This window comes from Hippocampus comes, unplaced genomic scaffold (genome assembly GCF_001891065.2).
Source record: "Hippocampus comes isolate QL1 unplaced genomic scaffold, H_comes_QL1_v1.1 scaffold2, whole genome shotgun sequence".
In the NCBI taxonomy this organism is placed as follows: Eukaryota; Metazoa; Chordata; class Actinopteri; order Syngnathiformes; family Syngnathidae; genus Hippocampus; species Hippocampus comes.
Window position 1 is genome coordinate 3672278 of NW_017805139.1, and position 22998 is coordinate 3695275.

The 22998-nt window shown below is 42.5% G+C and overlaps 1 protein-coding gene across 6 annotated transcripts in view; it reads right to left on the reverse strand.

Annotated features, from left to right (window-relative positions):
• Positions 1 to 961: 961 nt before the first annotated feature.
• Positions 962 to 22998, reverse strand: part of herc1 (HECT and RLD domain containing E3 ubiquitin protein ligase family member 1) — a 78222-nt gene continuing 56185 nt past the window's right edge. For 3 of the 6 annotated variants that reach the window (XM_019867262.1, XM_019867261.1, XM_019867258.1), the window contains exons 51-79: positions 22500 to 22713; positions 20861 to 21120; positions 20653 to 20780; positions 19875 to 20011; positions 18391 to 18591; positions 18099 to 18229; positions 17793 to 18010; positions 16949 to 17069; positions 16693 to 16839; positions 15773 to 15874; positions 14110 to 14283; positions 13205 to 13504; positions 13031 to 13096; positions 12797 to 12922; positions 11670 to 11808; positions 11302 to 11483; positions 9356 to 9511; positions 9159 to 9281; positions 8947 to 9049; positions 8594 to 8763; positions 8349 to 8487; positions 6223 to 6392; positions 5784 to 5953; positions 5524 to 5689; positions 5363 to 5439; positions 4208 to 4460; positions 2893 to 3045; positions 2477 to 2782; positions 971 to 1619 (exon numbers count right to left, since the gene is read on the reverse strand). In XM_019867262.1, the coding sequence (XP_019722821.1) occupies positions 1434 to 1619; positions 2477 to 2782; positions 2893 to 3045; positions 4208 to 4460; positions 5363 to 5439; positions 5524 to 5689; positions 5784 to 5953; positions 6223 to 6392; positions 8349 to 8487; positions 8594 to 8763; positions 8947 to 9049; positions 9159 to 9281; positions 9356 to 9511; positions 11302 to 11483; positions 11670 to 11808; positions 12797 to 12922; positions 13031 to 13096; positions 13205 to 13504; positions 14110 to 14283; positions 15773 to 15874; positions 16693 to 16839; positions 16949 to 17069; positions 17793 to 18010; positions 18099 to 18229; positions 18391 to 18591; positions 19875 to 20011; positions 20653 to 20780; positions 20861 to 21120; positions 22500 to 22713 (4818 nt within the window). In that variant the 3' untranslated portion in view covers positions 971 to 1433. Of the gene's footprint in view, positions 1620 to 2476; positions 2783 to 2892; positions 3046 to 4207; positions 4461 to 5362; positions 5440 to 5523; positions 5690 to 5783; positions 5954 to 6222; positions 6393 to 8348; positions 8488 to 8593; positions 8764 to 8946; positions 9050 to 9158; positions 9282 to 9355; positions 9512 to 11301; positions 11484 to 11669; positions 11809 to 12796; positions 12923 to 13030; positions 13097 to 13204; positions 13505 to 14109; positions 14284 to 15772; positions 15875 to 16692; positions 16840 to 16948; positions 17070 to 17792; positions 18011 to 18098; positions 18230 to 18390; positions 18592 to 19874; positions 20012 to 20652; positions 20781 to 20860; positions 21121 to 22499; positions 22714 to 22998 lie in introns of all 6 variants that reach the window. The other 3 variants (XM_019867259.1, XM_019867263.1, XM_019867260.1) reach the window with 3 other exon arrangements.

A 22998-nucleotide genomic window follows, 5' to 3' on the forward strand; every position in this document is an offset into this window, starting at 1 on the left:
CACCTTCATCAATCACAAACAAAAGATAGTTATATCTCAGGTGAGCCAAAATAAAGGAAAATGATCTGAGGAGTCAATTTTTATGCATAAAGGGGGAAAACTTGGATGCATGGAAAGAGTCCAATGCATTGAGCAAGGAAGGAAAACTTAGAATCTTACGATTCAAAGAATTTTCACTGACGAATGTCATACTACTTAGTCCAGATGGCTGTGACCAGTATTAACCCCGGACCCCAAATCTATTGTGAACCTCTAGAGTCCCCTTAAAATAAGACCTGTGAGCGTGAATGTTCTTTTGTGCAATTGGCTTTTGCTCACTGTCAGCTGGGATAGGCTACAGTTTATACCTGCAAACCGAATGAGGATACTGTAATCAGTACAGAAAATAGATGAATGAATTTTTGGCATGCTGCATTTGCTATTTTGATCACCTTCATCAATCACAAACAAAAGATAGTTATCTCAGGTGAGCCAAAATAAAGGAAAATGATCTGAGGAGTCAATTTTTATGCATAAAGGGGGGAAAGTCGGATGTGTGGAAGAGTCCAATGCTTTGAGCAAGGAAGGAAAACTTAGAATCTTACGATTCAAAGAATTTTCACTGACGAATGTCATACTACTTAGTCCAGATGGCTGTGACCAGTATTAACCCCGGACCCCAAATCTATTGTGAACCTCTAGAGTCCCCTTAAAATAAGACCTGTGAGCGTGAATGTCAGTGCACCTACCGGAAACAGTCCTGGAAGGAAATTCTTGCACTTGTCGAACGAGACACTGGCGGAAACTATTCACAGACTTACAAGGCAAAAGATTGACGGTTTTGTGCATAATATTTGGATGCCATCATGATAGAAGCCAATATGTTCGTTGTTCACATCAAAAACAAAAAACAAATCACTGTAAATAGAAATGACTATTGAGAAACATGAATAAAACACTGCGTCTGTCTAAAGTAGGAAGATTACAAAAATCCATTCTGCAGCATTTATTGTTGGTTTGGATGCTTTGAGGAAACAGGGTATAGGCAATAAAACAATAAATATGGATGTGACAGCAAGAAATGAAGCATTATTCACAATGTACACAATATATCTGTCCTAACGTCCTCCTTGAATATCCTATGCACATTTCCAAACAACTCCATGCAGCGCCCCAAAAATGGGAAGTGGAGTAAAGGAAAAAACAAACAAAAACAAAACACACAGGCTAAATGCACTTGTGAAGATTTTTGTGTCGTTAAAAATAGTTCCTAAGCCACAAGGACAAAATGAAATTTGTGCTGTTTGAAAAGACATAAATGAATGTAAAATGCGGCCCATCTGCGCTGGAGTTCCTATACTGGTGCGGGTGATGATGATGCATCTCAGGTTTTGTGAGGCATTCGGCTAAATCTGTACATCATTTGTGGAACCCTGACGTGTTTCAAGGAAGCGTCAGTAGTCCGTATCGGAGCCCTCAGCGTTGTCCACGTTGCGAGAGAGCATGTAGTTGTCCATGTCGATGGAGCGGCAGTTGTTAATGGCGTAACGCAGCCGCTCGGCCATGACGACCTGGCTGGAATACGGAGGCAGCCTCAGCTGGAAGAAACAAGTCTGGGAGGTGGGCAGGCTGTCGTACGGCTGCGCAGATGACAAGATAAGCACCCGTCAATCACCCGACGAACACATATGTAAACATAACACAATTCATCAAATCCAAATCGACATTGTAGCGTAGTAGAATGCAATTACCATATTGCAAAAGCTGCAATTTTGGGGGGGAAAAAAAACGTAAGCTTCTTCATTTAGATTGGTTGGTTGACTTTATTTAGTACACGATGGACTCTCATTTGCAGGTCAATTCTCATATTCGCCAGTTTGTTTTCAAATTTAAAAATACGATTTTTTTGTTCTTTTGGTGGTGGCCACACTCCATTTTTTTTGGGGGGGGGGATTACTTTTTATTGTATTTTCTTCTACAATGCTTTTCAATGCACGCCAATTATCCATTGACTTTCGCGGCCTGTTCCCGCTCCCCACTTAGAGGTCAATGTTTACATCTCATTGTTTCATGAAACAGGAATAGCTGAAGTGATAAAGCCACTGATTTCAGTTTCCTATCGTTGTAATCTGATTTAAGATTTACTGACTGACTGACTTACTCATGTATGTTTGTGCCACACTTGTTTGGTAGAAAACGTAAAAGACTGCTAGTCAAAGTGTTGACTAAGTTAACAAGTTAAATGGAAGTAGATTAATAAACGGTCGTACATATTTATGGTTCATTTGCCTTTATTTTAGCGTAAGCCTAACTTCTAAGACCGAAACGTAGATACGTTTATATGTATAATAAATATGACAATCTTTCTTGCAATACAGATTAATTTAATGCTGGTGTTTGTTGTGAAAAAAAAGTGCAATATTGGGGGAAAAAAAACCTTTCAACTATTTTTCCCAATGGTTGCGCCCGAATTGACGCGAATCAACCGTGGACTCACCCTGTCCACTTTCATGATCTGAAACCTCTGCGAAATGTCGGCCGTGTTGGCGGGCAGCCTGGAGCGTCCCGACACGAAGCGCATGAAGAGGACTCGCTCCTCGTTGGAGAACTCCTCCAGGGTCTGCCAGAACCACTGCACCAGCGAGTGCTGCTCGTCCACCTCTCGGTAGCGCACCACCTTCTTCAGAACGTCGCAGCAGATCTCGGGCATCCCGCACACCATCTGCTCGAGCTGCTTGGCCGTCAACAGGGACAGCAGCGGCACCGGCACGATCCAGGACATGCCTTCACGCACGGCCGCCACCTAACAAGAGCGGCGAGGTGGCATCTCGTTAGGGCTCGGTAACATTCTTCTTACGCTCAGGCACGGTCGATCATCTTCATTCAGCTCAGTGAGCACATGAACATCCTCACCTGGCGATTAATTTCATGCAGACGGTACTCGATAGCTCTTTCCACATATTCCTTTCTGTTGGAGAATGTGAGAGGGATGCTGTTTCCTCCCGGGATGATGGGCACCATTTTGCCATCTGCACTCTGACCGACAAAGGAATCCAGAGGAATCATCTGAAAGGTGGAAAAAAAAAAAAGCAGAATCATTGAGACTAGAATGCTCTCTTTGACTTGAGAGTTTAATTCATTGCGTGAAGAAGCTCGTAACTCAATTTACGCCAATGAAAGGATTTCAAATTCCAATATTTTGTCCCCAAAACCCCCCAAAACATATCTATATAGATATATACATCTCTCCTCTTTCTCTTCTCTCTGTGCGTACACACACACAAAGACACACACACACAAATATCGCATAAAAGTTTTTACGCTCTCATGAGGTGGTTTTTGAGGTGCATCGTTATGGAATTACATCGCCAAAGTGTGATGGAAAAAATGTTTTTGGGTGAAATGAGTTTGGCAAGAGTGCCCACCCTTTGACTTGTTTACCTCTCAACGGTTCAACACGCCCTGTCGTGAGAACACTTGAAGATATTTTATGACAATTATGAAGTAACATGTAACAGGACGAAAATTACGCCTCGGAAGCAAAAAATTCATCAATAGAAACATCGACAAGCACTTTATCGAAATTGCTTGTTTTTGGTTTGGGTTTTTTTCCCGAAAAACTGGAATGGAAACTCAGCTCCAGACAGCTTTCGATGTTATTGAAAGTTTGACTTTTTAACACCCGAAATGGGGCCAAATTTCCACCAGGCAGGATATGAGGAATTAACAGTAGTCCTTTCATATCTTCAGGGAGGGGAGTGGACGGGCAAACATTAGTGGCTTTGACATAATCGGGGCTTTCTTTGGGGTGATCTTGGGATTTGCTATTTGAGCACGTAAATTTGAGTGATGCAATAGTGGTGGGGGAAAAAGTTGTGTGGCTTCATCATTAATGGATGGGTGAGAGAGTGAAGGAAGGATGGAATGGGAGCTGGGATGAGGGCGGGAGAGAAAATTTGGAATTGAGAAGCAAATCCCAGCCACCCGGAGGTTGTGTACAAAAAGTCTATCTGCAGAAGAAAAATGAAGTCTGCAAGAGAGCCTTGGAAAACCAAAAAGGAAAGCGAGCTTTGCTTTGGAATCAACACCAACTGCGAGTGGCGTTTATCTGCTTCACGCATACAGAGACAGTTGATGTGTAAAAATATCGAACGTGCTGTTTCGGAAAGCGATGCGGCTGCGCTGGCAAAGAAAATGTACGACTGAAGTTTCCCCACAATCGACCCACCTCGTGGAAATTGTCCTCGGTGATGCCGCTGTCTTCGATGTGAAGAATGCTTTTCAGCGTCTGCACGTAAAGGAGGTCCACCTCCTCCAGGTCTTCAAGGAGCAGCGGGATGCAGCACAACTGCTTCCACACCAGAGGCGCCAGGTGAAGGTCCAGGGGCTTCTTGGTGCGAATGGCCACGCCCATCAGGATGCCAAGAAATTTAAACTGGAGCATGTGCTCATCCAAGCAGGACGACGGGTTGAGGAGGAACCTTGGAAAAGACCCGCCTTGGACTCGTGAACAGTTCTGATGTCAATTCGTCACTCAGGAATTACAAGTCACTAAAACCGTTTGATTTAATTGGTATTTTCTCAGGCATCCATGTTCAAGAATGTTTTGTGAAATAAAGATATGTGAAACCGTTCATTTCCAGATCCTTCCTTAACTCATTCAATCCCAGCCATTTTCACTGGAGCAACCCCCTCAATGCCAGCGTTTTACTGGATTTTGACTGACCTTGCAAGGCCCATCAATATTTGGTTCTATTGCTATGTAAACATGGAGCCTACCAAAATAAAGTTTGGAATCTGTTCTTTCAGCAGAAAAAAAATCATTTTCCATTCTTCAGCAATCGGCATTACAAAATGGCTAAGTTTCATGAAAATGGCGATTCCTGGGCAAAAAAACGGAGAAAAAAGAGCTTTTTGTAAAAGCATGCATTTCAAGCACGTGAGGCACCACTGCCACCTACTGGTCGTTTTTTTACATGATTTACAATGCAAACGGCTTATTCTCATTCACAGATTGCATCAGACCCTCCTCCGCTCTATGACGCAAAAAAAAAAAGAAAGACTTAGACGTACAAGTACGTCCTTGGTAGGCGGGGCCTAATTTTAAAAAGGCGTACAAGTACGTCTTGTGGAATGAAAGAGTTAATATTGCTGAACTGTTTGTGTGAATTAGTAGTCTTGACTCATACTTTGGGTATTATAAGAATTTGTGTTCATGTACAGTTCACATCACGTGCGCTGTGCATTTTTCATCGATCGGCCATTGTATCGGATATCGTGTTTTGTTGAGCCCCAATATCGGTAACGCATCATCCCCCAAATCCCATATCTCTTGTCTAAAGTAATAAAAATAATAATAGATTTGATTGATGTTTTGCCTCACCTGTCTCTGTTGTAGCCAACTTCTGCCGTGGCATTGGGGGAGGGGATGAGCAGATCCACCACACCCGTCTCCAATTCCTACGAACCCGATTGGAGACCAACAAGAGGTGAGATGGATAATCGATCACACATGCATCAATTGAGTGGGCGATTGCGCCATACCTGACACATTTCTGTGATGGTATCATCAAAGACGCCCCCCGCGTCGTCAGCTCCTTCGCCCACCAGCTTGACCTTCCAGGCTCTTGAGGGAAGACGGAGGTCCGAAGCATTCAGTTTCACGACCTGCCGCGCAATCTGCACGAAGATGGGTTTACACTTCCGGCCCCTGCAAAAACAGTCAAAGATGGAGAAAAAAAGATTCAATCGTGAGGAAGAAAGCAAGGTGGGGGATTCCTCCACAAATCAAAGTACTGACTGACCTGGTGGAGATTCGCTTGACAGTGATCTGGGGACCGTAGTTCTTGCCTTGTACCATGGTTTTGCCAATGGAGCGCACCATGGGTAGAGTGTAGACTCTGGGGGCCAGCAAGGGTCTTAATTGGCCCTGAACGATCCCCCAGGTTCCTGCGTTGTAGTGGGAGGTGCAGCTCTGCAAATCAGACATCTTAATTATCAAAACATGGTTATGTTCTTCTCTGAATGAAAATGGAGGGAGAGGGCTGGGACATTTTTGGTTCACATTTCAGAGAATGGCAGCTGGACAACAAAAGGAAAATTCATTTGAGACAAATTGCATTCAGACAATACTAAATGACAATCGAAAAGGTAAAACATCAAAAAATCTATTTGGCATCTGTATGAAGATGTCAGGAATATTTGTGTGTCTCTATGTGTGTAGGGGTCCCCTCCTCCCAATACCTGGTTGTTTGGACTGAGGTTGAGAAGTCTCCAGGATGAGTACATGAGGTCGGAGAAGTGATAAAGGAGGCGTAGGCGAGCCCTCACTGCCTCCATGCTGACCTCCTTGAGCGCACCGTACTGCGGGGGGACAGCCACAGGCAGACCCAGCTGGAGAGGGACTGAAGAGCCTGAGGACGCGGAAAGTGTCAGTTGAAAGACAAAAGACAAGTTGCACACAGGTCACACTGAGTGGCTGAGAAAAATTGATCAGCGACATTTTTTTTTTTTTAGGCCAATGGTTCTCAATTTTTAATCCAATTACCACCAAAAACAAGTTGTGTCACCAACTACCATCCTAATGACCGATAATATAATACAGTAGTGTAGTAGGCCTAAGCGTTCATTATAAACAAGGCATACTGTACTTTTGAGCAAGAAAGTATCTTCAATATTATCTTCAAAGAATGAATGGATGAATGTGTTTTTATTTATGTAGTACAGTCAAACTTCGGTTTTCGAACGTCTCTTGTTATCGACCAAATCGGATTTCGACCAGAAAATCCGAGATTTTTACGCCTCTGATTACGACCAAAAACCGGTTTTCCGACCAAACCCGAATATGCCACTCGGCTTCCTTACACGAGGAAGTGATGCTTCGTCGTGTAACGTTCATTGTGAGTAGACGTGTTTGTTGTGATTTACGCAAATCTGACTGTTTTTTTGTTATTTCTGCATAGTGTATTAGCCCCTAGTCATGGGCTAATAAAATAGTTTCGGATTTCGAACAAATCACTTTTTGAACAGCTTTCTGGAACAGATTATGGTCGAAAACCGAGGTATGACTGTCCCCTTTTTTTTTGGATGAGCGTAAATGGTGAGGAGCAATTTTGGTCTTAATGACACAGTCTTGCTTTGGCATGGTCAGCTGATTTGGCACAGTTCCCTGGGACAGCGAGGTCGCCAATCATTTTTGCTAAGTTTTAGGGCCACGGCCAAGCAAGACTGAGACGCCGAGGAAGCTCGCTGCCTCATCGGCAACCCCTCCGCGCTCAGTCACGGTTGATGCAGTTTCTCATGTGGCACACGCTTGAGACTGAGTTCAATTGAATGAAGAAACCAGCGGATTTGTTCATGAAGTGAGTCATTTGTTGAAATTAATTGTTCCAGAACAACTAGACACCGCTCCACTCCCAAAACAGAATACGATACAAAATGCTTTGGACCCAAATGTGCAATGACACACCTTAATCTGGTGCCACTTGACTATTTTCAGCACACACGTCACCATTTATGTGCACCCCTGATTGTAAAACACAGCAATGACTTTAGTGTACCTCGCCTTTCACCCAAACTCGGCTAGGAGAGGCTATAGCTCACCACAACCAGATTGAGGATAAGCACGATAGAAATAGACGGGTGGGCATTCATCTGACTGACAGAAGGTCCGATTCGCTGACAAGTGACAGACTAAGCACAGACAGAAGTGGGTTTTCATCTGTCAGCGTAATCTAGGGTGACCAAACGCCCCCATTTGTCCAACTTTTCACATCCTATTCGGTCGTCCCGGGGGCATTTTATAAATTTATGAAAATGTCCGGCTTTAATTGTTCTTCATGGGACCCATGAATGTGTTTAATGGCTTTCATTTGTATTCTGTTCTTTTTTTTTCCCTTTTCTTTTGAGAGTTATAAAGTATGGGATCTTCAAATATCATTTTAATATCTCGAGGCTTGATGGTCTTTTAAAAAAATACTGCGGTCTTTTATGACCATTCATTTTTATACAGAACACAAATGTAAACGCAACACTTGTTTTCACTGGCATTGCCCATGAGCCGAATTCAACGTTTTTTTTCGACATGCACAATGCGGTAAAACTGCACATTTTCAGGCACCCATGTGCACTAATCTTGATGTTGTACACCGTGAGGCGGACGGGTAATCTCAACAAAGGGGAAGTGCTCACAAACAGAATTAGATTTGCAAGCTGAGGAAAAAATTGGGCCCTTTGTCCACATTCATTCTTAGATCTTTGATTTCAAATCATGAAAAATAGAAGCAATAACAAAAGAGCTGCATTTCGATTTTTGGTCAGTGTATTTCAAACAAATGCAGCGTGAGAGTCAAGTCGTGTGTATGTTTGACCTGGTGCTCGGGGGGGCACAGAGGGAGCAGTCCACGCTGCACTATGGCAGCGTCCAGCCGTGATCTGGTTGATGCCCTTGCTCTGCAGCACCGTCACCAGCGTTGGTTCTCTTACGTGGTTGGTGTGGCCCAGACCCAGCTAAAGTGATAAAATGGGGATTATACACAAATAAACATGAAAGCGTATTTTCAAAAATACAGTGGAAGTCATTGTGAGCATTTCCGTGAGGGTTTCAGCGGGTTACCTGGCCCTCTAAGTTGCTGCCCCATGTGTAAACGTCTCCCGTGGACGAGAGAACCAAAGTGTGCTCGGCCCCTGCGGCCACATCCTGAATGTGAATCCCTGACAGAGCCGGCACCTGTTGGGGACGGTTGTGGTTCCTTGCCCGGGCTTCTGGCAAACCAATAAGGCGGTCTAGAGCGAAAGATATAAAACATTTTGGAAAAAAAAAAACAAATGAGGAAAAAGATTGATAACCTTCAAAAGTATTTATTGCTACACACTTTGATACATTTGAATAATATATCCAAAATAACACATTTTATTGTGCAACTATTGAAAACTGAGTGTAAAATGAAAATAATCATTTGAACATACCTTTCCCAAATGTGAAAACTTTTCCATCTTTTGATAAAGCCACAGAGAACTGTGTTCCACAAGCCACTTTTTTGATGCCAATTCCACACAGCATTTCCACCTTCTAGGGATTGAAAATTCAAATGAAGAACAAGCACATCAGCCACTATAACACCAAACGAGTGCGCTCTTCCCTCTCATGTGTGCTGTTGAGATCGTCAAGCAAGCCTAACCTGAGGTGAAGACTTGGCTGTCGAATTCCCAAGTCCCAGTTTGCCATAGTCTCCGTCACCAAAAGCCCACACCATCATTCCATCAGCAGAAACCACCAATGTGTGGTTCAAACCACATGCAACCTGAAGAGTGGAAGAAGCGGTGTTGACACCGGCGGCAGTAACGCAAAATCAATTTTCACGTCAGTAAATCTAACCTGACCAACTTGATATCCTTCCAGAGCTGTGACCTTCTCTGGCAGCTTCTTGTTAGAAGTGTTTCCCAAACCAAGTCTGCCGTAGTCACCGTTGCCAAAAGTGAAAAGCTTTCCATCAGCTGTTACCACGGCTGAATGTTTGAAGCCACATGACATCTACAGACAAAGGAAAAAAAGGCTATAATCAACGACATATGGCTGAATTGATTATGTCAGACGTATGGGGTCTTTGAATGAAATGACGCATGACACTTGGAAACATTTGTCAGAAAAACCCCAAATAAACCATATGTGAATGTATGCACCTCCAGGCCCTGTGACCAGGGGTAGGGAACTCCAGTTCCTCGAGAGCCATATGCTGCCTGTTTTAGATCGCCCCTTGCTCCAACACACCTGATTCAATTGATCATAACAGTTTCAGGCTTCTATAGAGCGTGCTGATGAGCTGATCATTTGAATCAAGTGTGGTGAAGTAGAGAGAGATCTAAAACAGGCAGCATATGGCTGTTGAGGAACCGGCGGTCCCTAGCCCCGCCCTAGAGTTTGCTTCCCCATTGGAAGGTGCGCCAGTGACACTTAAGAGGACTCTCCAATGACCCAGAATATTCCGAGTCGAAGGCAAGCAGAGAAGTCCAATAAGAAATCGCCACTCTGATTCAGGTCGGGGAGAGGGAGTTCCATCCATTCATGACCTTCCAGGTCTTTCTGTTATTGCCCACTTGAGCAGTGAAGTCCTCCTGCTGAATGAGGGGTCCTCGGTAAGTGAGGTCTCCAGCAGCCCCCTTCTTCCAAGGGCTCAAAAACAAGGTGGCTATGCTAACGCTACGATCACACTGCAGGGTATGATGCCCGACTCAGTTGTGTTTTTTGTTTTTTTTTGCTAAATCCGATTTTGTTTTGTAGTTTTTCGCATTACAAAAACAAATGTGATTTCTAATGTAAACGTTAAGCGCCCGTGATGTGACACGCATGCACAACAAAGCATGACGTCGAGTGAAGTGAAACAAAAAAATTACATCACGTGGCACAGTGTTTACAGAAGTAAATATGGTCCCGCGTGTAGGGGCTTGTTTTAACAGATTACATCGCAGGCGTAGCGAGATGGGAGGAGGTTGATAGATTTGGGAGATATGAAGCAACACTCCTTCTCTTTCCTTTTCATGGAGACGTCTCATAAAGATGACATCACGTCACTGCCATGCGTAATAAATGAACTGTCTGCAGGGCTGAATGACTATCACCACAAACATCGACTTACATGTTTTAAGTGGGAACAAAGTCAAATGTAAAGATAATTGCTAGTCGAAACAACTTTGCAGTTTCACGGATGATGTCTGGAGTCTCTCTGCCACCTGCGGGGAGCACGTATTGGGCTTTTGATGATGTATAGGTCGGATAAGCATTCATAGTGCAGACGCATGACATACATATCTGATTTATATCCAAATACAGTACGAAAGAGGCCCAGGTCGGATTTGATGAAAATCGTTGTACTGTTCACGATGCATGAAAAAAACTCATACGTGTCCCATTTGATGTATTCATTTTTCCTCTGGGGTCCACTTTTTAGTAGTTCACTGTTATTTTACATTTTTCTGCATTTGTTGTACTGTTTAAATAATTGGTTGAAATGAATGGGAATGTTGTATAACATTTAAAATGCGGTTAACTTTGATTTCAGTATCAATGCTTTAAAAACGGCAATTTCAAAGCAACGTCAAGTCGAGGAACTGAAATGGAAAGGTGGGCCGTGCCTCCCGGCTCGCCTGGCATTGCTTTAAGATCGCCCAGGAAGTGTGGTGAGAAATGGCTGGGGAAAAGAGACACATCTGGAATTCCCCGCTATCGCTGCTGCCCCTGCGACCGAACCACGGATAACCGGAGGATGGGGTGATGGATGGTGACTGAATACAATGTACTACTTGTGACTTTGGGAGAGGACTGACCTGCGCCACCTCTTCTCCTTGAAGAGCTTCAATCTGTCTTGGTCGGCGTTGGCGGTCACTGTTTCCGTGGCCCAACTTGCCATAGTCACCATCGCCCCAGCTAAATACCTCACCGCTCTCTGTCAGCGCCATGGAGTGGCCGTCACTCCCACATGATGTTACCAACTGGGTCACCACAAAACCTGATGAACACCATGAAATTTACACAGTCAACGGTAACAGTAACTAATAAGTAACTACAGGAAAAGAAAACTTCCCAACTCAACCCCCTTCTTAACGAATCATAACCAATTGCAGACATTTGCGTGTCACTTACATTTAATCTTACGAGAAAAATATCACAGATAAAACGGATGATTCAACACCACCTTGAAGAGCTGAGATGACGGTGAGAACATGCAGGTCATCCGAGTTGCCTTGTCCCAGACGGCCATAGCTGCCCTCTCCACAAGCCAACACAGTCCCGTTAGGCTGCATAACAAAGGTGCAATTCTGACCGCACACAACCTGGTGGGAGTGAGATACAGACAGATGAACAGAAAGTAGATTTCAAATATCAGCTTGCAGTTGTATATGTATGTAGATGTATCAAACTTTATAGGGAAAAACTGATTTTTTTCCTGCGTAATATAGTTAATATGCTATAAATACACAACATTGAGGCAAATTCAGCTGATTCTATTGATTAGGACGGGGGGGCAAGTATCGCTTGGCCAGCATTTTTATCCAACTGTTCAATTGTTGACTGAAAATGTCAATCACCTGGTCAATTGATTTGATTTAAATAAAATACAAACTATTATAGAAAAACAATGTTTTTGTTAGAATTTTTTTTTATACAATAACTGACTGTTTAATTTATTTTATGAGTTCGAGATATGGTTGGGAATAAATTATTTTGTTTTCATTTTACATGCAGATACGGTGGCCTCAGAGTTCTGCGTTCAGGGGTTTGACTCCGGGCTCTGGCATTCTTAGCATGTTCTCTCTGTGCTGTTGTGGATTATCTCTGAGAACCTAGTCTTCCACCCACATCCAAACAAAAAAAGAAAAAAAAAAGAAAAAAACCATGCATCTTATGTCAACTTAAGAATCTAAATTTTCCATAGGTGCGAATGTGCGTCTGAATGGATTGTGTATTAATGTGTGCCCTGCAATTGGCTGGCGACCAGTTGAGGGTGAATCCTGCACTCGCTCAAAGTTTGCTGGGATACATGGATGAATTTTTACATACATTTTTTTTTTAACTACTACATACACGAATAGGCCGGACCATCTGTCCAATCAAATGCAGCAAGCACAAAATGTTTCCAACCCCTGGTTTAGACAAACTGAAGCTTGCTGAGGCACTTCCTTTTAACCTAACTGTACCAAACGGATCCTTGGCCTCAACAAAGCTGATGCTGTGACAGTCATGCATTAACACAGATTCAAAAATAAACCATTCAAAGTGTCACACAACTATACCAGAGTTATGTTTAACAAAGCCATATACCTGCTGCGCCTGAGAAAAGGAAGGTGCAATGGTTGGGGTCAAGATATTTCTGCCTGCCTCAGCCAACTGGCCATGTCGTCCAGCACCCCACAAATACACATCGCATTTCCCTCCAAGATGCCAGTCCTGGAAACACCCAACAAGCAAATTTAGTGAAAATGGGACAAATAAAATGCTATCACCATTAGTAAAATAATTACAAGCTGTTTTGTGTCATTTTCACAATTTAAATACCTCAGGCCGAGAGGTAGCCCAGGACATGATTTGTTCATCCATACCAGAGATCCATTTAGTGTTGTCCTGGAAAGACACACAGCAGAAACAAAACTAATTGAGATGCTCTTTTTATCTCAGCATAAATTACATTGCGAAATGTATTGGAGAACAAACATGAACAGCCTCGCTTACCATGAGCAGAGCCATTTCATCTTTAGGAACGGGTTCCAGGTCGGGAACAATAAAGGACTCGGGGAAGCTCGCACCCCGAGCCAGAGCCTCTGCTGCCTTCACTGTTGTTGAGAAGCAGTCCAGCCAAGCCCATTCACTGGCACTCCAGATGGCGGAGCCAGACTCGGGTGGGCAGTGTCGGAGAGAAGGCGGCACCGGCGGGCAGCACAGGAGCTGGTCCAGGTGGAGTCCCACTGCCAGAGAGGCGAGGCACTGCATGTAGGGGCTGTGGATAAGCTGCTCCCCACACACTACATGAGGCTAGAAGTTCCGAAAACAAGGGAATGAATGAAACTGGAAAGGATGTCTAAAATCATGTGCTCAAGTACCGTATTTTCACCATTTAAGGCACCCTTAAAAGTTTTACATTTTCTCCAAAATGGACAGGGCGCCGAATAATGCAGGTCGCCTTATGTATGCACTGAGTTACAACATCTGTGAATGCGGTTGTGTGACTTTGATGAAGGGTCTGCTTGACTAACTGATGTTGTGCTGACACGCTGTTTATATAGAGGAAAGGCGGACATAACCGAGGACAGCCTGCAGACATTAAAGTGGGAAGAGGACACTCAAGGCACATCCCCAGTAGGTGTATCCAGTATATAGTACGTACAGTATGCAAAACAATACCTCAAAAATGGCGTCTATGAAGAGACACGCCTCCGAAGCAGTTTAAACTCAAAACTATACGTTATGCGGAGGACCATGGGAATCGAGCAGTCGGCAGACAATTCAAGATCAACTAATCCATGGTGCTTGGTGCTTTCGTTTTATAAAACAGTGCAATCTATCCATCCAGGCATGTTCGATCTGTATTTACATTTAAGATCATTAAGATAACGAGTCTGCATATTCTATTTCCATACCTTCTCATAGGCATACTGCTCCTGCAACATAAGAGGTAGTCTTTCCAGGAAGGCTCTCATGCAAGGGGCCATGTTGAGGCCAACTACACCCTGCTTCTTAAGAGCTGTCCGGCAAGTTGCCAGCACATGGTTGCTTGCCATGAACTCTTTTGAGCAATTTACAACCAGCACATCCTAAAAAACACACACAAAGAAAAAAAGAGCAGAGTATTTTATTTAATTAAAAAATACATGTATCCGTTATAATCTCTTATGGGGAATTTGTAGTTCACACTCTACTGTAAATCTTTGTGTTGCAATACACAGAGAATCAGATCAAACGCATAGTCCTGCAAAAAGATGTTTGGAATGAAAGGGCAAGGCTCGAAAAAGGCGTTTTCAAATTGTTGTTTGCAGTTTGAGCCTCAACAAAACACCTTTAATAGTAAAACTGAGAATCACAGATTTGTAAGTGTTTCCGATAATGGAACCGCCGAGACGGTCCCAAAAACTTGGCTGGGCTGGACGCACATTAATCATAAAGCAACGCGCTCACATCACCTATGCACAAGTAGTCAGAGGTTGAGGCAAGCTTAGTGCTTACTCACGCTGCACCGGCTAGCTAGCAAGAAGGTTTGGCTGGCTAGCTAGTGCGGCTAAATACGTTACGGATTTAGTAACAACCTCCTCCATGGCGGTGAATAAACTACTCCGCTTGACAAGTATTCTTTTTCCGAAAGGATAACGAGGCAGAGACAAGAGACGCCATCCTAAGTGCTAAGCTAACAGCCTTTTAACACTGGAATTAAGTGCTTAGGTGGTCAAGTACACTTTTCACAGGAGTCTGGATGGACCCGTGTTAAAGCAGGGCGTATTTCAAATTTGAATATAAATAGTAGGCAAATTAATAAGTATCAGTGGTTCTTGACCTGGGTCCGATTGAACCCTAGAGGTTCGGTGAATCGGTCTCAGGGGTTCGACGGAGCCTCTGCCATGGAGGTTGAGACACACCCGACTCAACATGTCAATTAGTTATGACACGCGTGCTTGGCCATCACTAGCTGCAGATGATCACATTACGTTGCTTGTCCAATCAGTGCTGCGGGAAATTTAGTTCACTCAGTAGTCACCGTGTGACTGTCGTGATAATACGTCATACAAAAAAACAAAAAGAAACCAAAAAAACAAAAAAAAAAACCCATGATACCATGTAATTTTATTTACTTTTTTCTGTTTTTAATGAATGTGTCTTAAATTTGTAAAAAATTATATTTTTATTTTTCAGTAAAGAAGGGTTTGGTGAATATGCATCTGAACTGGTTGGGTTTGGTACCTCTAACAAGGTTAAGAACCACTGATCTAGGCTCTGGAGAGAACTGGAAACCAGAAATGAATTAAGGTCCGTTACGGCGTATGTCAGCGGGGAGCAGCAGCGAATGAGCTTCAAAGTATTTTAATATGGTATAAAATATTTTTAATTTCAATAATGTTCATTTGTTTGTTTTCACAATGCAGTGCTCAGTCTTTGACTTTGACAATTTTACATCTGCCCGAAATCATGACCCTCCAGCTCCAAAGCGTTACTCCTTACAGATTAGACACTGTTATCCCAAATAAGTATCTGCTTTTATATGGACATCCTGCTCCAACCACAGAACAGTGTAAAACAGGAGACATTCTTTACCTTTGATCTGTTGGAGCACACAGCAACGCCCACATCTGGAATCCACACAATATTCTGAATGGCCCCCGAACCAGCAACAACTGTTTGAACCACTGATCCATCCTGTTAAGCACACAAAGTGACTCAGGTTCATACATAGCCAACTGCAGACACCATGCATGACGTGTAAGCTTCGAAGACGTTCTACACCAGGGGTGCCCATTACGTCGATCGCAATCGACCAGTAGATCAAGGACTGGTCCCAAGTCGATCCGAGGGGTGTAGAAGGGCAAAAAAAAACAAAAGAATAACATTTGTGTCTCTGTGCATGTTAGTAATACATTTTGTGTTAATGCACACTGCACACTATCAGTCTCACTTTCACAAAAAGTATTTAAAAAAGAAAATAAAATAAAGCAGGTAATCTTTAACCTACAGCGACGTGTGACTGCGTCCCCGGAAGTTGTTAGCGCTCAGCAGTCTGCAGTTGCAGCTTGTGATTACAGTTGTTGCGCTAGATCTTTTATCGTTTTCATTATTCTTATTCAGAGTTTGTTTTGTACAACTCACCGAGGGGACGGGCAAAGAATGATAATCTGGAGGGCCGAGAGAAGCATTTTAAAACGGTATGCGTGAGCTACGATCGTTAACAGGCTGCCTAAGTGTGTCGCACGCCTCAGCGTCAGGCTATTGCTCGTCATGGCATGCGTGTGTACATGCGCGCGTATGCGCGCGTGTGCGGTAACGAGTCGATCGCGGGAGTTTGGTGGAACGAAAAGTAGATCTTCGGTCAAAAAAGTTTGGGCACCCCTGTTCTACACAAACAGTATCTCCACTCCCCAAAAGACATGTCGTCTCTGATATGTCTCTTTGTGACTGGCACCTGGAGTGTTTATTTAATAACTGGGGCTACAACTTCACCTCCAGCATATATTTCTTACTCTCAGGGACCAGATGTTCATGAGGCCTCCAACTCCCCCAGAGGCCAAAGCAAGACCGTCAGGACTAAAGGCGACCATTCTCACTGGAGTGATGTGGCCCTTCAGTTGGAAAACACACGTTGCGCAGTCTTGTGACCTTTGTGATGACTGCAACGCAATCACAGCGAAAGTGTGCGAGAAGTGAAGCGTTTGGTATGAGTCACAATATTTCTGAAAAGAATATATGATGTTTCATGCTAACAAATGAAAAAAGTACCATGCGTTTAGGGTTTGCATCTTTCTCCCACCACCCATCCGAGTCTGAGGAACAGTCGTCTGGGAAGTTTGAGATGACCTGTGGAACAGTCCAGACTGTGACCAGACCATTCTGACAGCATCTGAAAAACATGGTGACACATGAAACTCGAAGCAATTAAAATCAGTCAATACATTTGTGGTCACAAGTTTATCTGTATGCACTCACTAGGCACATGAATGAAAAGACATTTTTAATACAAACTGTGCAAGCTTGTTGCAAGAAGGAAGGAGAAAATGACTTTGGCTTCTAAAAGGGCAAAAAAAATTTAGTTAACGGTCCATTGCTTAATCCTTTTTGCCGACCTGATTTACATTTGTTGGAAGAACTGCTTGGTTATTGGACTAAATTGCTTAGCTGTGTGTGGAGCAAACATTAATTTGGGACACAACTCTAATATTTAGGAATGATTACAACATTGTCTTGTGCACCTACAACCCGATATCATACAATTACTTAAGCTGTATAGCAAGGTCCTGATGGCGTATATTAAAAACTGGATTTCTTATTTGCGAGGAAATGCGTTCATGGTATATCTGTCTCTTGATAGTGTGAACAGATTATGAAGAGTATATCACACCTGTTTCCTCTTCTACATATCATTGGTCATTCAGATTCTGATATGCAGTGATGTAATATCGCCCCCAAATTACATAAACTGGTTATTGTTTTATCATTGAGTATCACTCAGGTATAAATAGCATAGTTATAGAATTTCATATATTGCTCAAGTGTACGACTTAACCCTTACACATTTCAGGAAATTGTTCACCAACATTTATATTAATTGTCAACAATGACCTACATAGCTAGCATGTTGAGTGGCTTTGGGCCACTTCCAGGTAAGCTGCACCAGGCAACACCATTAACCAGAGAGGGTTGTTTAAGACTCATTAAGCAATGCCAGCCAGTGCCCAGTTCAGAACGCGAGTCAGCATTGGCCCAAAGTTTCACAGTCTCTTCTTTGGCACATGTCATCAAGATTTGACCTGTAGGACTCCACTTCATGTTCGTGATTGATTCCTGAAAAACATGCATATTCATTTCTTTGAAATTTGTGGATTGTAAAATTACCCTAATTACATTTAAGGCTTATTAAGAATTTTTATACCTTGTGAGCATCAATGACCACAATAGCTCCCTGTTCTAAGGGCTCTTTGGATCCAATCAGTAGCTTGCCATCTGCGTAGCCCACTGCAAAAGCCTTGTCTTCTCTGTACCAGGCTATGTTCATCACTGCCACTGGGGGGGGAAAAAAATAAATAAATAAATAAATAAAAACATCAATCGTAAACATGTACACTATGTCCCACCCACAAAAATGTTGTGGTTTTGTCATTCATAACGCTGTCAAAACCATTACTAACACAATGGCAATAACAATTATGACAGATTTGCCATACCATCTTTCCTGTAGCAGTGCTCCAGTTCGGTGCGGTGCATACTGCAGGAATCCAATACTTCAATGAGGCCCAGCGATCCATCCATTCGACCCACCAGAAGCATGTCAGTGGGTTCCCCAGACCACAAAGATTCCGCTTCATCTTCAGGCCAAGCCACTGCTGAAACCCAATGGGGCTGCACATCCAAAAGGCCTTTACCACCTTCAGGAAAGGAAGTAAGGGACTAATCAAAAAACACATCTTTAGCTTGTCCCGTAAGGTGTTGCCTCAATGAGTCACTGGCATGTGTTCCTTAGCACAGCTTGTGAACAGGTACGATTTTGCCACCGACAGTCATAAATATCATATCTTCAATATATGCGTTAATGGCTGACAAAATTGAGAACACTAATTACGCTTCAAACACTGTACAATGTAATAAACAACAATCGTCAATGTCTTGAACATAGAAAAATAGCAGTAATCTCTTACGGATTTTCATGTGCAGTAAGAGGCATTTATATAATATGATATCCATCCATTTTATGTACCGTTTTGTCCTCATTTGTGCCTGTGCTGATCAACCTGACAAGTGTGAGCCACCACGGCTGTCTGATGTGTGCTGCCCATGTAAATAAAAGGAAGGACTTTGATTTATGTCTCTCTGATGTTTCTGCACTCGGATGCAACCATGTGCGCGCTACTAGAGTGGTGACAAATCAAAACGCATTCTCCGGTTAAATTATTTGAAAAGGTTATCAGCAGTCATACATCAAGAGGACAAATACAGCAAGTGTGTATGTGGGCAGATGATGTGTCGGCCAATTTCATGAATGAAACTGAAGACAGACTAAATGGTGCCAGCGCCTGTAAAATCTTGGAAAGTCTCACTTTTCCTGCATACTGTTGCTCCTATCAAAACTAAGACAACTTTTAAACTGACCTAAAACACCACGGAGGTAGGTGCACTAACAGAGATAATGGCTTTGCAATTCAAATGCAGGAAAGCAGAGAGTGCAAGTGGAGAACTAAACTCTAAATTCACTTTTACCTGAAAAGAGACAAAATATGAGACTGTTTAAACAGAATGGGGGATGAGGGAGCAGAGGGGAAAAAAGTATTTTCAACAATTTTTTTTTTTTACCAAGAAGCCCTGTTACAAAAAAAATACCAACGCAAATTACCCTGTTTTGTGCTATGTTGTGGACTATCTTCTTTTGTAATTGGCCAATTAAAAATAATGCAGACTGAAAGTTTGTGTTGGGAGGATGGTAATGATATTCATTCATTCATCTTCTCTCTAAATGCAAGCAATGGGTGTTGATAGTTATATACTGCGACGTTTATAGATTGTGAGAAAAAAAACGACGTTGAATAATTTATAAGCAAGTACAACAAACATTTTTAGCTCCATTACACATTTTATTACGAAAATTAGAACTACTAATTCATTCTCATTTCAAAAATAACAGACTGACAAATTTAGGAATAGGTTGAATGCTTACCATTAACTTGCCAGATGTTGACCATTTTCTCCATGGCAGATGCAAGATATTTTCCAGTCACACTCCAAGCCAGCGGAGACAGGCAAAAATCACTGGGTGATCCCAAACATGTCCGGCCCTCCACTGAAGACCCATCACTGAGAGGAAAACAGATAAAAAAAAAACATTTTAGACAAATAGATACATTTAGAATCGTGAAGGCTGAAACAAGAATATAGAAGTGTACAAGTATTATTTCAGAATTTTGGGTCTCAAGAATGATTACCGGCATACTGAATGTTAAACATTGAACTGATAAAGCATTTGACTGGACCCTAGAAAGAGTGCTTTGAGTTGACAGAATACAAAGAGGACTAACAAATTTCACAATGCCTTCATTGGTTTGCCTGTTTATTTTTATTTTTTGTATAATTTGGGTAAATAATGAAGATTCTAGTTATTGCAACAATTTTTGCAAAACAAAAATCTGCAGGATAAAGAGGGATCAGTTGAACATGTCAGCAATGAGTTTTTCTTGTTCAGGGGTTGAGCATGTCAAGGTTTCTTGATTTGTTGTTTCAGATTCAGATTCAGAAAACTTTATTTATCCCCATGGGGCAATTAAGAGTTGTGCGAGCGCGGCTTATTATAGAGACAGTCAGAGCAAAGGAAATGCAAAGGATGAGAGTAGGGCTGTAGGCTTAGCACTTGAGGTCATGAGGTAGTGGTTACAGCAACAAAAACAGGACTGCACATCGAGCAGTATTGCACAGTAAGGACACAGTAAAGACAGTCTCACTCCTTATTGAAGATGCAGGTCTGCTGGAGGGTATACTGGCTTTTGGTAACATTCCACACCCTGACTGTGCCATCATTGCCACTAGTTGCCAACAAGCCTTTCTTTTTGCACCAACAGCATGTGAGGACCTAAGAAAAAAGAAACATGCATTGGAATGTCAAATGCAGTCGTTCTTAACCAGCAAATGAGCATTCTTAGGACAACTCACCCTACTCTGATGAGCTTCCAACTTGATAAAAGAGCACTTTCGCAAGTCCCCTGCCATATCGGCAAAGGTCTGTGGCCTGATCTGATTGTCACGGTCATGGGCAGCTAGTGTGCGTACTAGCTGCTGGGCGGCCCATTGTCGATGTTGTGAAGAAAGCCTGGAGGACAGGCAACAGGCTGCCAGAGCATTGGCCAGCTCCAGAGGGCCTACAGCGGAGGGATTATGGGAAGGATGGGCATACAAATGCGCAATTAGACCTGCTTGACATGGAAAACAAGATGACAAGGATTGCCCATGAGTCAGAGAATGTACAAAACCAAAGACACAGATTGACACAAAAAAAGGTGACGTGATAAATGTGAACTAAAAAGGTGGGACGCTCACATAAATAATCAAGGTGAGTCATATCTGATGAATTGAATATGACATCTATGTTTTACAACATTCTAGATGATAACATGTAAAATCTACACATCAAATTAACCACAAAAACTTTGGACAGCACACAATGACTGCTACATTTTTTTTTGGGGGGGAAGGGCTCACATTTAAATGCATCAAGACAATTCACTAAATACTTTTTGAGAGAAACTGCGTAGTGCAACTAGTAGCAAATGTCAATGTTTAAGTAACTCTCACTATCAACTCTTACCGTATTTTCCACACTAAAAGGCGCACTGGATTATGAGGCGCATCTCCAATGAGTGGCCTATTTTGTAATTTTTTTTCATATACCGTATTGGCCCGAATATAAGACGGTGTTTTTTGCATTGAAATAAGACTGAAAAAGTGGGGGTCGTCTTATGTTCGGGGTCTAGACATTATACCCATTCACGACGCTAGATAGCGCCAGATATCATTGAAGCGAATGCTGAACTTGACTTCCCAGGCCAAAGTGAACCCCTGTCACGAAGAATAAAAATAAAAATAGCGGTAGCACGAAGAAGAAAAATAAAAAATAGCGGCAACAAGGAAAAGAGAAGAAAATAATAGAAGAGATAATGAATGAGGCAAAATAACATGCTTTTTCTCTCAAATATATTGTTATAATCATTGGTTTCAGATGTACTGTAATTATTTTCTGTATAAAAATTTATTTGGTGTTCAAAAAGTCTTTTTTCAAACTTGAGTCTTGAAAACGAGGGGGTCGTCTTATAATCAGGGCCGTCTTATATTTGGGCCAATACGGTAATGGACGCACCGCATTATAAGACGCAATCTACAATGCATTCACTAGATGGAGCTATGCTCAAGGAAATGCCAACAAAACACTACACTACACCACACCCTGATTTATATAGCGACGATCAGATGTCGGTAAAACTTATTTAATAAACAGCGACACAGTTCACTTAGCCAACAGCAAGTTATAACATTGACTCGTTAACGTTGAACTCTCTTGCCGCTGCTCTATTTCCGTGTTCAACTGCGAAACCAATCGCCTTACGTTTGAACTCTGCGTTGTAAGCATGTCTCTAGCAAGGAGCCATTTTGGGGTTGACATATTACCGTAACGACCATACACAAGGCGCATCAGATTTTAAGGCGCGCTGTGAGCTTTTAAGAAAATGGAAGGCTTTTAGGTGCGCCCTATAGTGCGGAAAATACGGTACATTTCTTCTATACAAAGACAACACACCTCTTTTCTCCATGTCAGCCTTGTCATAAGCAGGCCTGAGTTTTGCCACTTTATCTGCCAGGAGAGCTACCAGAGCCTGCGTCACTACAAAGTTGGGAGAGGTAATAAGCTTGTTCTCCTCTGCCACACCGCGTAGGAAGCTGGGTAGGAATTTCCTTTGGACCGGATCGTCCACAGTTGTCAGATTCATGCCTGTGGCTGCGGAGATCAGATTCTGTAAATGAAAGATCCAAGTCTCAATGATGACAGGAAATCCAATTTTACAGCAAATTACAGCAACCAGGATGGACATTTCTGCATGTCATACACCACATGGCATAATTGCCTTAGTCATTTTTCAAAGTTTTTGGAAAACAAGAAAAAACTATTTGGCGAAAACACATTGGTATTTGATGGAGAATAGACAAACACAATGTTATCATGTTATCAAGTTTCATTTTGTTACATGCTTGATTGACCTCAAACGCGCGTGTTTATAGAGCTTGTACACAATGGAGCA